Source organism: Nannospalax galili, unplaced genomic scaffold (assembly GCF_000622305.1).
Source record: "Nannospalax galili isolate Female #2095 unplaced genomic scaffold, S.galili_v1.0 scaffold589, whole genome shotgun sequence".
NCBI classification, from domain to species: domain Eukaryota; kingdom Metazoa; phylum Chordata; class Mammalia; order Rodentia; family Spalacidae; genus Nannospalax; species Nannospalax galili.
Genome location: NW_008360324.1, coordinates 2,649,085 through 2,663,327, shown reverse-complemented (window position 1 = coordinate 2,663,327; position 14,243 = coordinate 2,649,085). Strand labels below are relative to the sequence as shown.

Genomic DNA, 14,243 nt, shown 5'->3' with positions numbered 1-14,243 from the left:
ATATATATATACATCCCCACCCACTTCTAGAGAATTATTGATTCCCAGTTCACCAATATTTTTGGCATATGGTTTGATCACACACACTCCTGGTTTCTGCCACTTCCAAAAGCACTTGAAGGGCAGAGAGGAAGGGTAGTACCAAAGTCCTTTGGGAGTCTCTTCAACATTTGGCAACTGTGTTATCCCCTGCAGCCAGGACGCCAGGACTAATGCCAATGTCTTGTCTATCCTGCAGCTTGCGGGCATTGCTGTCCTCGCCACTGGACTATGGCTCCGATTCGACTCCCAGACCAAGAGTATCTTCGAGCAAGAAACTAATCATTCCAGCTTCTACACAGGTGGGGGTGAGGCAGGTGCTTCCTCCAGCTCTGGAGACGCCATGCTAACTTGGGAACTTGGGCTTGGGAGAGGCTGGCTGGCTATGTGAGCCAGCCCTGTCCTTTCAAGTCAGGTCTCTTTTGTGTGTGTACCTGTAGCTGTGCCTGTGGGTTTGTGTCTGACTGATGTGGTTTCTTTGCTTCCCAGCTGAGTCTGGCATCCTGACTGTTCTCTGATGTGAAGTTGGGTCTGGCAAGGCTGCTCCCTACTCTTGAGGGTTTAGGGGCCTCAGCTCACCTGCCCCATGTTCTCTCCTAATTATGTGTCTTCCTAGGCCTCATCATTTTCATAAGTCATAACCCTTTGTCCTGGATGATATCTGCAGAGCCAGGAAGAGGATAAAGGACTCAGACCCAGAGGAAGAGCAACTTCCTGGATATATTAAATTAAAATTAACAGGGAGGGAGAGCTGGCAAGGGCTCAGTAGTTGAGAGCACTGGCTGCTCTTGCAGAGGACCTGGGCTGGATTCCTAGCACGCATATGGCAGCTAACAACCATTTGTAACTCCAGTTCCAGGGAATCTGACGCCCTCTTCTGGCCTCTACGGGCATTGCACGACATGGGTGTACTTGGACACATCCAGGCAATGCTCAATATACATAAAATAAAAATAATAAATAAAATATTTTTTTAAATATTAATGGGGAGAGGTAGATGCCTCTGGTGGCCTCATAAGCATGAGGTCCTGTGAGGCAGGGAAGTAAAAGGAGAGAAGGGAAGGAAGAGAGCCAAGTGACAGAAAGAAAACAGAGAATGAGGGAAGAAGATAGAATGGGGGGGGCAGAAAAAGCCAGTCAATCAGGGACTAGAAGAGACCATCAGCCTTTGGAAAATTGCTTTTGTTTGGGGGGGGGTTCCTACTTTTTTTTTTTTTTATGTATGTATGAGTGTTTTACATGCATGAATGTAAGTGTACCATGTGCATACAGTGCCTCTGGAGGTCAGAAGAAGACATCAGATCCTCTGGAACTGGAGGTTTAGATGGTTGTAACCACCATGTAAGTTCTAGGATCCGAAACCTGGTCCTTTGCAAGAGAAACCAGTGCCCTGGACCACCGAGCCATCGCTCCAGCCCCAAGGTTTCTGCTTTTAATGTGCCCAGGATCACCTCGGCTTGAATCTGTTTAGCGGGTCTCTTTGTGTCAGGTCCTTGATCCTGCCTAGCCCTCTTTGCCCCTTCCACTGCTGGTCCTGCCTCTGGTTTCTACTCGGCCTGGTTTGGGAATAGAACTCATCTCATTTATGAGAAATAAAAGAAGCCCCCTATTTTAGGGGGATGCTGTCATGTCATCAGACTCAAACCGTGAGTTGTCACTTCCTTCCCACCCACCAAAGTTATTTTTAAAGTTTGACAAGAAAGCAGTCTGACAGGGTTATATCTCCCAGGCCACAGGGACAAGGGGCAGTGGCTCCAGTCAGCCTCCCCCTTTCCCTCCTCCCTGGGGCCAAACTTGGCTAGGTAGGCCAGGAAGCTTTAAAAGCACCTGAGCTCTCTGGGTAAATCTTCTAAATTTCCTGCTTTTTATTGTTGTTCATTGGGGAGTGGGAGCTGGGTGTGTTTCCCTATTGTCTGAGAGAAGTCAAGGAAAGAAAAGCACAATGGTTTTTGGTTTGGCTGTTTTTTGATTTGTTTTGTTTTTTTTAACTACAAGCAGGAGTTTTAGGGAGCGGGTTTCCATAGTGCCCTGACTTGTTTTAGCAACAGGCTGTGAGTCTGTAGCAAGCTTGGAATGCTACTATATAGAGCAGGAGAGAGTCGGGTGTGGAGGGTGAGACTTTTTGCCCAGAGCAGCAGGAAGCTGGGTGCTGAGGAGACCCCATTTACATTCCATGCTACACACACACAGAGGAGCCATGAACTCACTCCCTGGGAAGAGCAGATCCACGTGCCTGAATGGCCACCTTTCAGGCTAATTTCCTAAGCAAGGGTCCCATGGCCTCCCTGTGTCTTCCTAAAGAATCCGTAGTTCACAGGCCTCCTCTTGGCTCTGGCTGCTCCTAATTACCCAGTTGTTCTTTTTGTTATTCAGAACTCGGGCTGATTCTGTGTATTTTTAGATGCAGGAGGAAAGGCTTTCATTGGTTAAGTGATGACCTGGGAGGAAACCAACCGCTCTCCTCTGAGCCCTTCCTGGTGTTCTTCACTGACTTAAGTTGAGTGTTATATGGTCAAAAAGCTTCATCCCGTAACTCTGCCAGGAACAGGCAGTAATTCCCATCTCACACCCTAGAGAAGCCAGACACCTGCCCAAGCTCCTGTCTCTCAAGAGGGAGGGCTAAGATTGAACCCCCCAGCTGCTTCTGGAATTATCTGTGCTAGGTTGTGAGGGGAACTCCCCTCGTAGGAAGAGACCATAGCTTCCATTTGCCAGGGGCAAGGTAGGGCTCTCTTGGCATTTTGACAGTACACAAATTGAGGCTAAAAAGAAGCTCATGCAGCCACAGCCCTAGCCAGCTGGTGACAGGTAGGAAAAGCACACATAAAGACAGGAGAGTCATAATTACAGAGGAAACAGGGCTAGTGACCAGTGGTCCTCCCCGAAGTGACCAGAGAGTGATTTGAAGGTGCAGTCCCAGAGGACAGTAATCACTCACTGAGAACTACTAGCCACTGGACACTTTTCCAGGAAAAAGAAGGCACAGAATTTGGAGGAACGTTTTGGTTTGGGGTGGGGAGGGTATTACTCAGAATTGAACCCAGGGCTTGGAGCATCCTGGGTACCACTCTACCACTGAGCTGTGTGCCTCGGCCCTCTTTTCCCTTTTATTGTAAATATTGAGACATGGTCTCAAAATTGTTCACGTTGGCCTTGAATTCACACAGGCAGGCCTTGAACTTGTAATCTCCTGCCTCAGCCTCCTAAGTAGCGGGGATTACAGGCCTGTGCGACTAGGCCAAGCAAGGACTGAGCTTTGAAGATTTTTTTCCTGCTTCCAGGGACCAGGGAGTAGTACAGAGATGCTAGAATATCAGTGAGCCGAGCTGTATGTAGGTCTGCACCCTGCCTGCACATCCATTAACACTCTGGGAAACTGAATAATTGTTGTCCCTAGGCAAAGAGCCAAGGGGCTTTGTGCTCTGTGTCCCGTTTCCCATTGGACTATGAGACCAACCTTTTGTATAATCCACTGTTCTCCCAGCAGATGAGCTGGGAGTGCCCATACCCAGGCTGCTGTCCTGACATCATGGAGTGACTGACTGTCCCTTGCACAGGGCCACCACAGGCCAGTCTGAGCATGCAGTTAACTCTTCAGGAAACCTGTAAAGGTTTCCTTGGGTGAGACCACAGCTTGCACGTCCCAGAAAGAGTGTGTGGCCAGGGAGAGAAACAAGAGAAAAATTTATCGATGTTTAGAACAGCTCTGAGTGTATCCAGAACAGCTGATGGCCTTATATGGGCCTTCTCTCCAATTCAGGCCCTGGGAGATTTAGCCATTCAGCAGGGAGTCATGATCCCAGGCTGCAAACATGTTGGGGAGCCTCGTTTTCCTGATCCCAGGCCAACAACTTTTCTTAACCTGGTGTCCTTCCAGAACCATGGCCATTGAGTGAAGGGATCTAGGAGGACTGGCCAGAGGCTGTGAGTCATGTGTCATCTACAACCCCCAACCCCAGACCTTCCCCCATGTGGATGATGTTGCCCTCAGTAAGCTGGCCTCCCAGATCCGGCCTGTGACCTGTGGTAGTCCCATTTGGTTGCTTAACTTCCTCGTTTCCCACCACATGGCTTTCACACCCACACCTCTTTGAGAGTTTCTGTGCTCAGCACATGGGATTCCACAGTTTTTTATGAGTGAGAAGGTCTTTGAGGGAAGGAAAAGCAAGAAAGCCATTGAGTTGGGGGTGGGGTGGGCAGAGTTGGGTTCAGATATTTGGAGATAATAAACCTTTAAACAAGTGACAATGAGGCTTTGATGATCATGGATGAAGACTGGTGTTTATGAGTTGGGCCTTGATGAGCCTGAGCTCAGAGCCCTGACACAGGTGGGACACAATGCCCTGTTTCTTGGGCAAAGGACATCCTGACCTGCTACAGCCATACCAGTCTTTTCTTTCTTTCTTTCTTTCTTTCTTTCTTTCTTTCTTTCTTTCTTTCTTTCTTTCTTTCTTTTCTTTCTTTCTTTCTTTCCTTTAACTAGATCTATAATGTCAGCCAGGAAAAAAAAAAAGATACAATAAACAGCCCTTAAGCAATTTAACATGGTAATCCTGGAGAAGGCCTTGTGACAAATAACTTTTTCCATGAGTCAGACAGAAAGCTAACATTCACTTGTTTTATAAAAGGGAACACTGTCATTTATCACTGCCAGCCTTTGCTAGCAAGCATGGGGTACAGGGCTGTAAGCAGCTTTCCTGAAAGGAAGCACTGGCCAGTCCTTTTTGAAAAGCAAGTCAAGGACTGGGGAGCAGAGCCTCAGTGGTAGAGCAAGCACTTGCCTTGGCTGCAGGAAGCCCTGGGTTTGATCTCCAGCACTACAAAAAACAAAAGAGGGGGAGTAGGTACAATCCAAGCTCCACATTGGATCCCTGACTTCCTAGGCATGGGGGACCTGCTTCCTGATGGGCCTCACTATGACTTGATGGCTGCTTGATGGTTGCTGTCTTTCTCCTGACTAGAGGGGGCTAACCAGAGGCACTGTAGAGCCACAGCAGCCTGGACAAGATTTAAAGCCAACAAGACCCTTTACTTTCAAGTCTTCCTAGAGTACATCTGTCATAAGAACCAGGAGGCCTGTTAGGGGAATGTTCCTTCTCTGCATGGGAAATGTTTATTCTTTTGGTAGTCTCTCAGTGCTGCCCTAGCTGCCCTGGCTCTGCCAAGGTATCCCAGCTCCCATATTGGGGTGTGAACTCAGAAAAACCACATCTGTCTGTCTGTACCCACTTGACTGTATTTCATGTGCTCATAAATAGTTTTGATCTCTTAATACCCCTCATTTATTCAGCCCCTGTGTGCAGCTCAAAGGAGTGACCTCATCCCTTGCTATCTTGCCCTGATATGACAGACAGGAACCAGAGCTGTACTGTTACGTTGCCTCCCTCGTTGGTGTTCCCTTGGCGGAGCTAAGAACAGAGCACAGCTGGCCCTTGTCCCCAGGGGCCATGCATAGGACTGCACCACCTCCCCAGTCCAGCCTGCAGCCCCACTCCATTTGACTGGCTAGGAAGATGACTTGAGGACAAGCTACATTTGTCCTTTGCCTAGTCTGGGCCAGGCATGCACAGAAACAATACCCATATTCATGCACTAAGGGGTTTGCCAGGAATCCCACGTGACTTCATGTCACAGCAGATGGGGGGAGGCAAGAGGCACAAATGCTCCCTGTGTGCGTTCTGCTCTGTGCTGCCCACGAGCCTCAGCTGCAGGCCAGTCGCAGTCTCTGGCCTGCAAAGTCCAGCCCTGCGCTGGGCACTGCAGATGGGGGACAGTGAAATCACTGTGACATCTGCCAAGAGTTCTCATCACATAGCATGCTATGTCTTATGGGGAAGCATCGCATCTCCCCCTTGTGTTTTCAAGCCCCATGGAAAGAGAGTAGGAAGAGAGTATATAAAACATCACTGCATGGTTTTTAACAGGAGTTACCCAGCCCTTGTACGACTGAGATTAATAGCAGCTGGTGTTCACTGTGTATCTGTGAATTATATCATTGAACCCTCACAGCAGTCCCTGGAGGCAGCAGTATTACCGCTCCCTTTTGGGGGTACTAGCAATTGAACCCAGTGCCTCACACATGCTAACCACATGCCCCCAGCCCCAATTGTCCCTTTTTTTTTTTTTCAGTATGGGTGTCTGTGTGTGTTGAGTGTGGTATAAGCATGTATGCACATGTGGATGCCGTAGAAGGATGTCGGCTGTCTTTCTTTATCACTTTCCAGATTGTTGCCTTGAGACAGGGTCTCTGAACCTGAAGCTCACCTCTTCTGCTAGGCCAGCCAAGCAGCCAGCCAGCCCCCTAGATCCACCAGACTCTTTAAATTCCCATCCTCATGTTTGCACAGCAAGTGCTCCTACTGAGCCATTTTCTGAGCCTCAATCATGCCATTTTTTCCTTTATTTTGTTGGGTTTCTTGAGACAGGGTCTCCCTGTAGCTCCACCTTGCCTGGAACTCATTATGTAGAGAAGACTGGCCTCAATCTCCTTGAGATCCAGCTGCCTCTGCCTCCCTAGTGCTGGGATTAAGGGCACACAGCAATCAAGCCTTTTTTTTTTTTTTCAGCTAAAAACTTGGAGAGGCTAGGCATAATGGTGCATGTCTTTGGTTCCTATAATCAGGAGACAAAGGCAGGTAAGGCTCTCTGAGTTTGAGGCCAGCCTGGGCTCTATAGCAAGTTTCAGGTCAGCCAGAGCTACATAGTAAGACCCTCTCTAAATAAATAATAAATATAAACCCCAAAATTAAAAAAACAACCCCTCCGTGGGATTATGGAGCTGGCCTTCAAAGCCAGGCATTCTAGGCATTATGGTTGGCTCTCGGATTTTTTTTTTTAATATTTTATTTATTATTTTTATTTTATGTGTATGAATGTTATGCCTGCATGTAGGTAAGTGCACCCATGTCGTGCAATGCCCAAGGAGGACAGAAGACGCTGTCGGATCCCCCGGAATTGGAGTTACAGACAGTTGTTAGCTGCCATGTGGGTGCTGGCATTCGAACCCGGGTCTTCTGCAAGAACAGTCAGTGTTCTTAACTGCTGAGCCGTCTCTCCAGCCCCAGATTTTTTTTTTAATGTGTATGCATGTTTTGCCTGCATGTATGTAAGTGCACCATGTACTTGCAATGCCCAAAGGGGCCAGAAGAGGGTATCAGATCACCGGGAGGGTATCAGATCACCTGGAGCTGGAATTACCAAAAACAATCACCAGCCACCACGTAGGTGCTGGGAACCTAACCATGGTCCTCTGCAAGAGCAGCTGGTGGTGTTAACCTTTTGAGCCGTCTCTCCAGCCTTAGTGTTGGCTCTTGATGTGTGACTTTAGCCCTCTCCCCATGGCAGCAAGGTGGGAGGCACTGTACCCTCTCTTGGTTTTCCTGTGGTTCTTATGGTAGAAGGGCTGCACAGGGGTGAGCCCCTGTTCTGTAGCTGTAGCTCCTCAAGAATGGACCCTGTGGGCATGGAATGGATGTGGCCAGGGCTACTCCACTGCGTTTCCCGTTCCAGGAATTTGCATTGTTTGAGGTATAGGCAAGAGTTGCAGAAGCCTCTGCCCTCTCCCACCTACTTCCACATCAGCCACTCAAACTGAAGACTTAGGAATGGTGTCACTCATCCTCCCCTTAGCATGACGGAGCCTTTTCACCCTTAACCTGGAATAACTTCATTAAAACCACAATATCTCTTCAGTGGCTAAAGGGCTTTTTTGGAATTTAAGATTTATTTACATGAATGTGTCTATGTGGAGTATATTTATACATGTGGGCATGGGTGCCCATGGAGGCTAGAAGGGAGCATCAGACCCCTTGGAGCTGGAATTGCAGGCATTTGTGAGCTGGATCTGAATGAACCCTGGTCCTCAGGATTGAGCCACACACACTCTTAATCACTGAGCCATCCCTTCCAGCTCCAGAAATATGTCACACAGTGGTTAGTAGCAGTCTGGGGACTAAAACGGGTCTTTTGATATCCACTTATGTGGCCTTTGCACTAGAGCAAGGGACGTACACTTGCCAGCATGGGCCCTTGGGTGTTACTAACTATAGGTGCCGTACAGCTGTCTGCAGCAGGCAGAGAAGAGATCCTAAGGAGGATCAATTTCCTCCAAGTCCCAGAAATTTAGTTTGGAAGGCATGTTCAAGTGGATTGTTCTGCTGGGAACACTAACAGACCGAACTAGGTTGTACCCTGAGTAGAATCTAGGAGTTCCTGTAGATAGTCATGTCCTAAGGCCCCTTCTGGAAAAGCCAGGGGTAAGGCAGAGAGCAGACGTGTAGACTGAGGTTCTAGAAGACAGACCAGTAGGAGGAATCAGGAATAGAAGTGGAGAAGGCTGTTTAATTAAGTAAAGGGACAGCAGGCAGATCTCTATGAGTTGAGGGCCAGACAGGACTTCATAGTGCAACCCCGTCTCAAAGAAGAAAAAAAAAAAAAGCAAAAAAGGGGGGCAGGGGACTCATTCCCTAGAGTGGAGGCTTTAAACCAGGAGACACATGAGAAGTAAGAAATTGCCAGAGACAGCTAGATCTCCATACTGATGTCTCCAAACTTCTATCCTTTTCCTTCCCCTTCCCCTCAGGAGTGTACATTCTGATTGGAGCTGGGGCCCTTATGATGCTGGTGGGTTTCTTGGGCTGCTGTGGGGCTGTGCAAGAGTCCCAGTGCATGCTGGGATTGGTGAGTATCTCGTCTGTGTTTCCCATAACCAGCCAATCTTTTCCTGGTCCCTCTGTCTTCCCAAAGTGTCACCAGGTCTGATGCATACACAGCACGGGTGGAATGGGTAGAGTAAGGAGGCACCCAGCCATGGGCTCTCCCCAGCCTCCCCAGCGTTCCTTACTCTGGGCCTTGCCCCACCGGCCTGGCTGGCTGCCATTTGTCCATGGCCCCTGGGCTTTCCCCTGTGGCATGCACTGTGCCCCTGCCTTTCTGGAGCCCATCTTATCACTTCCCCTAGGCAGATAAATGCCAGAACTTTGTTTTCCCCTTTCTCGAGGACCACGTTTGCCTTTTTTCCTTGAATCCACAGGTACTTTTGCCTTCTCTCCTTGTTCCCCAAACTCCACAGAGTGAATTCATTGCCTTTGTCTCCCCAGTTTTCAGTGGGTTTTGTGTGTCAGCGGTGGTATTTTATTGCTCCCTAACTCCTAACTAACACCCTGCAACTACCAGTTTGGTGGAGCAGTGCTCACGTTTTCCTGGGGTTGGGCACTTTTTATAACTTGGGGCTCTCAGTCCTTCTGTAAACCCTTCCCTGCCCTTTCTAGACTATTCACGTGTGCCCCCACATGTTGCTCCCAGACATGTTGTTCTTCCCTATGCCAAATCCCCTTTGGTGTTGCTGGCTGGTTGGTGGGAGTGGCTCTCACTGGATTCCCTTTGCCTTCTAGTTCTTTGGTTTTCTCTTGGTGATATTTGCCATCGAGATAGCTGCGGCCATCTGGGGCTATTCCCACAAGGATGAGGTAGGTTTTTCCCATAAAATCTCTTGCAGTGATTTAGGTTTGTGAACTGGGAAGAAGGTTGATGAAAATTGAAGGCGGCCAAGCTGATCACCTTGGTTGACTTTCTATTGAGCACACCTCCTTACTTAGCATCTTTCCATGTTGGGTCAGGACATGTGCTCCTCGGGGCTGGACATGTGGGCTTAGCCTGCTCTATGTGACTGAAACATAGTAAATATTCAAGAACTGTTCATTGAGGGAGCCATTTGTATGTTTCTGTTTGTCACAGTTCAGCAACCCTTCCCCCCAATTCCTATAAATTACTCAGAATAGTGTGGCTTTCTGTAATCTGGATACCCTTGCTCTACTCTGTAAATATGTGTTCAAGTACCACCATGAGCTAAGTGCTGCACCAGCTGCTATACAGGGTCCCCAGGTACCTGAGCTGTGATCCTCACTTTCAGAAACTTCTCCATCTAGTGGGGGGTGGGATGACAACTATCATGCAAGTGATTTATAACCAGATACCAGGAGACTTGAAAAGGTGAAGTGGGAAAGGAGACTCTTGACTTGCAGAGAAGGAAACATGAACCTACGCTTTGAATAAGAAACAGGTTTCAGGAGGAAAGTGGGTAGAGGCCAGGGACTGCCAAGTATGAGTGAGCTTGACAGCTGTGGAGCTCTAAGGAGTTTTTGGCCAACATTGTCATATTCAGCAGGGAGGGGAAAGAAAGAGAGACACTGGAGGGAGAACTTTTGTTTTTTAAATAAACTATCCAACCAATCTAAGGTTATAAGAAGAGGTAGGGGCTGGGGATATGTTAGAGCACTTGCCTAGTATATATGAGACCATCCTTCGTACCACCACCACCCCCAGAAAATTTAGCCAGGCAAGATGGCAAATTCCTATAATCTCAATATTTTGGAGACTGACGCAGGAGGATCACAGGTTCAAGACCAGCAGCTTCAGGTATGTGTCGAGACTCTGTTGAGAGAGAGAAGGGAGGAGGAAGCAGAGAGGGTAATTATGAAAGATGCTGGAGTCAAGTATGGTGGCCCACACCTGTAATCCCAGCACTTGGGATGCCAGAGTAGGAAGATTGCCACAAGTTCCAGGTCAAGCTGGGCCACACGGTGAGATCCAAACCAGCTTAGGATTCCAAGTGAAACCCTATCTCACAAAAATAAACAAATAGGAACCTGAAGGAAGAATGCTAAAAGTTGATGTGTTAACTGGCCGTGGGCGAGGGTCAAGGGTACACACATGCATTGCACTGGGATACACCCAGGTACAAGAGGGGGGACCATATATTACTTGTAGTATTATGTATTATGCATGTATATAGTCTTATGCTCCAGGTGAAACACGCCTAGATTTACTCTACCAGCTACATGCTAAATGCTTAACATGCAATATCTCATCTGACTCCTCATAACGAACTATTATTATTATTATATTCCATGTGCAGAAACAGGTGCATAGAAAAGGTTTAGTAATTTGCCAAAAGTCAAACCTACATGAAAGGGAAAAAAAGGTGGAGTCCCAAGGAAATAGCCAAATCAAAGCAAAATTCTTTTTTCATTTTTTTTTTCTTTTAACTGTGGGAGATTCCACATAGTTAACAGATAGAAGAAAACAATCCAAGTGGAGCCAAAGGGAACATACCAGAAGTGTAAAGGAACAGGACGGGGAAGGAGGTGGGCGGTGCCATCTCAGCTCTGAGAGAGATTAGTCTTAACTGAGGAATTAAACAGGTATCTATGAAGAAGTTTGTGAAAAGCCTGTTTCTGCTACTTATCTGCCCCTTGTAGGTGATTAAGGAAGTCCAGGAATTTTACAAGGACACCTACAACAAGCTGAAGAACAAAGATGAACCCCAACAGGAAACACTCAAAGCCATCCATTATGCGGTAGGTGGCCTCTTGAGTGACTCCCACTGACCCTCCCTCGAACGCACCCCCGGAGAGGGTCTGTACCAGGCTGGCATGCCTCTTATTTTAATTATCTCTTTCTTTTCCCCCCTCTCATCCCCATCCTCACCTTCTCTCCACAGTTGAACTGCTGTGGCTTGGCTGGGGGTGTGGAGCAGTTTATCTCTGACATCTGTCCCAAAAAGGACTTTGTTGAAAGCTTCCAGGTTAAGGTAAACTTGAGAACAAGCCTCTGGTAACCCTGTCCCCATTGCTCATGCAAATCCCATAGGGGTAGAAGTGGATGTGGCACTATTCTTCCTAGAGGACAGGCATTTATAAAGACCCCCTTCTACTCAGAAGGGCCTCAGAGTGACCCTCTCATTTCTCCCTTGCCCTAGGTCCCCTTTTCTCAAGGGCAACAAACCAAAGACCAGATGGGAGACATAATAGAGTCCCTTAGCTCCCCAAGGCCATTGGTACCTCAGACTACCCTCTGCTGCCTGAGTCTCCAGTTCTTCAAGGACAAGCTCCTGCTTGATCAACTTGACTTAATATTAGGCCAGACTCAAAGTAACAAAAGTAGCCCTATGGCTACATGGGAATACACCCCAGAGGACAGAGGGTACAGCCCAGTGGCAGAGTACTTGCCTAGTGTGTGAGACTCTTGGACTCCAGCCCCAGCATTGCCCAAAAAGGATAAAAGAAAAGAAATTGGCCCAGCTATCTAACTACTGGTGTGGCCCTCACACCCCAATGCACCTATCCCAGCTGGTTCCCTGGCCACCAAGCCTTCCAGCATGAGACGGGAGTCACAGTGGGGAAGAGTTACCCATCCCCCTGCCAGTGGGGACTGTGTGTGTGACCCAGGTCTTGTTTGCTTCCATAAGTCCTGCCCCGAGGCCATCAATGAGGTCTTCAATAGCAAGTTCCACATCATTGGCGCTGTGGGCATCGGCATCGCTGTGGTGATGGTGAGTGGAAGGGTAGTCAAGGAGGGGTGACCTTCACTGGAGGGAACAACGTATGCTCTGCCCAGGCACTGTTAGCATAGCTGGAGGGTGGGTCATCAACTGGGGGGGAGGGGGGGTGGCTCAGTGCCAGGGTACTTGTTTAGCATATGTAAAGTCCAGGTTCCATTCCCAGCAGTGCTAAAGAAATGGGGGGCAGGGGGTCCTCATCAGAATGTTCTGTTGAATACCTAGAATCTGAACCTTAAATTTAACGTTTAAAGCCACATTATTAGGCCCTCACCTGGAATGTTATCTAGGGATAATACCCACACAGCATATGTTAACAGCTGGCTAACACTGTCAGAATGAGTCTAGCCATCCTTCCTGTTAAATGACTATCTCTCCTGCTTCAATACCTTTTAACTAATGTGGCCTCATGGACAGCATTGCCATGGTTATTGGATGTCTTGAACTGAGCCATGCGTCTTCCCCATTCCCCCAAACAGACCCCTCTACTCTTGTCTTGCAGGTTTTCGGCATGATCTTTAGCATCATCCTGTGCTGTGCTATCCGCAGGAACCGCGAGATGGTCTAGAGTCAGCCTACACCCCGAGCAGGAACATTGCCCCCTGAAGACTGTTGGGCTGTTTGTTTGGTTTTGTTTTTTTTGCCACTAATTTTAGTATCCATTATCCATTTCTAAGCAAGAGTTATCCTGTATTGTCTTTTTAATGCTTTATTCGATATTGACATTTGTAGTTGAGAGATCTGGGGGTTTGCTTTGATATTTTTTTGGTGGTTTATTTTTGCTTGTTATGTTGAGCAGTTATCCTGCAATGAAAGGTACTATATTTACCAGACTCTAGACAAAAGATATTGTACATAAAGAGAATTTTTTTGCCTTTAAATAGATAAAAAAGAAAAAATGTCTATCAGATTTAATCAGGTTGTAAGTTATATTGAAGACAATTTGATACATAATAAAAGATTATAACAATATCTAGGTCTGGATTGGGTGTCTGCTTCTTTAAGTTTGCTTTTAGCTTCTATTTTTTTTTTGCTTTTTTTTTTTTTGAGACAGCATCAGAATCTGGCCTGGAATTCACTGTGTAGCTTAGGGTATCCTGGTGTTCCAGGCAATCCTCTTTCCTTTGCCTCCCAAATTCTGAGATTACAGACATGCACCGCCATATCCAGCTCTTTCAACTGCTGTTTATTCTAACTGCATTAAATTGAGTAGCTTAAAGGTGGGTCTCCTTGCTTGCCTGTAAGGAAATTGGAGGCATGAGAGGTGGAGGGATGTTGATCTAAGGTCACACAATTTAATATGAGAGCACTGGAATGAGTCCCCAACTCACTCAGCAGTGTGTGCTGGGTGTGGTGTCTTGGGGACACCAGTCTTCAGCAATGATTCTTGGTGTTGTTCACTGCTGGGCTTCTATCACCAGGACCCTGGAGTCTGGTGCATAGCCTGTACTCAACGTTCTTTTTTTTTTTTAATATTTTATTTATTATTTTTATTTTTTTTATGTGTATGCGCGTATTGCCTGCATGTAGGTAAGTGCACCCATGTCATGCAATGCCTGCGGAGAACGGAAGAGACTGTTGGATCCCCTGGAACTAGAGTTCTGCAAGAACAGTCAGTGTTCTTAACCGCTGACTGCCTCAGTGTTCTTATCCATGAAGATCTGTCGGTTGAATGAATGAATAAGTGTATCCATTAGAGCTTAATGGAAGGAACAGAACCACTCAAAGATAAATACTTGAAGGAATTTGTCACAGGAATCTGTCTTTACACAATCCCTGGAGCTGGTGGAGTAGGCGGCGTTATGTTTATGGAGAGGTAGATGTAAAGGGGAAACAACAGGCTGGAACCACAAGCACCAGCTAACAT

General features: G+C 47.3%; 1 protein-coding gene across 1 annotated transcript in view; it reads left to right on the top strand.

Annotated features, from left to right (window-relative positions):
• Cd9 (CD9 molecule) overlaps positions 1 to 13,348 on the top strand; it is a 46,015-nt gene extending 32,667 nt beyond the window's left edge. Inside the window, exons 2-8 of the mRNA XM_008825436.3 lie at positions 239 to 341; positions 8,621 to 8,718; positions 9,432 to 9,506; positions 11,298 to 11,396; positions 11,540 to 11,629; positions 12,287 to 12,370; positions 12,879 to 13,348. Coding sequence (XP_008823658.1) covers positions 239 to 341; positions 8,621 to 8,718; positions 9,432 to 9,506; positions 11,298 to 11,396; positions 11,540 to 11,629; positions 12,287 to 12,370; positions 12,879 to 12,944 — 615 coding nt within the window. The 3' untranslated portion in view covers positions 12,945 to 13,348. The remainder of the gene's footprint in view (positions 1 to 238; positions 342 to 8,620; positions 8,719 to 9,431; positions 9,507 to 11,297; positions 11,397 to 11,539; positions 11,630 to 12,286; positions 12,371 to 12,878) is intronic.
• Positions 13,349 to 14,243: the final 895 nt, after the last annotated feature.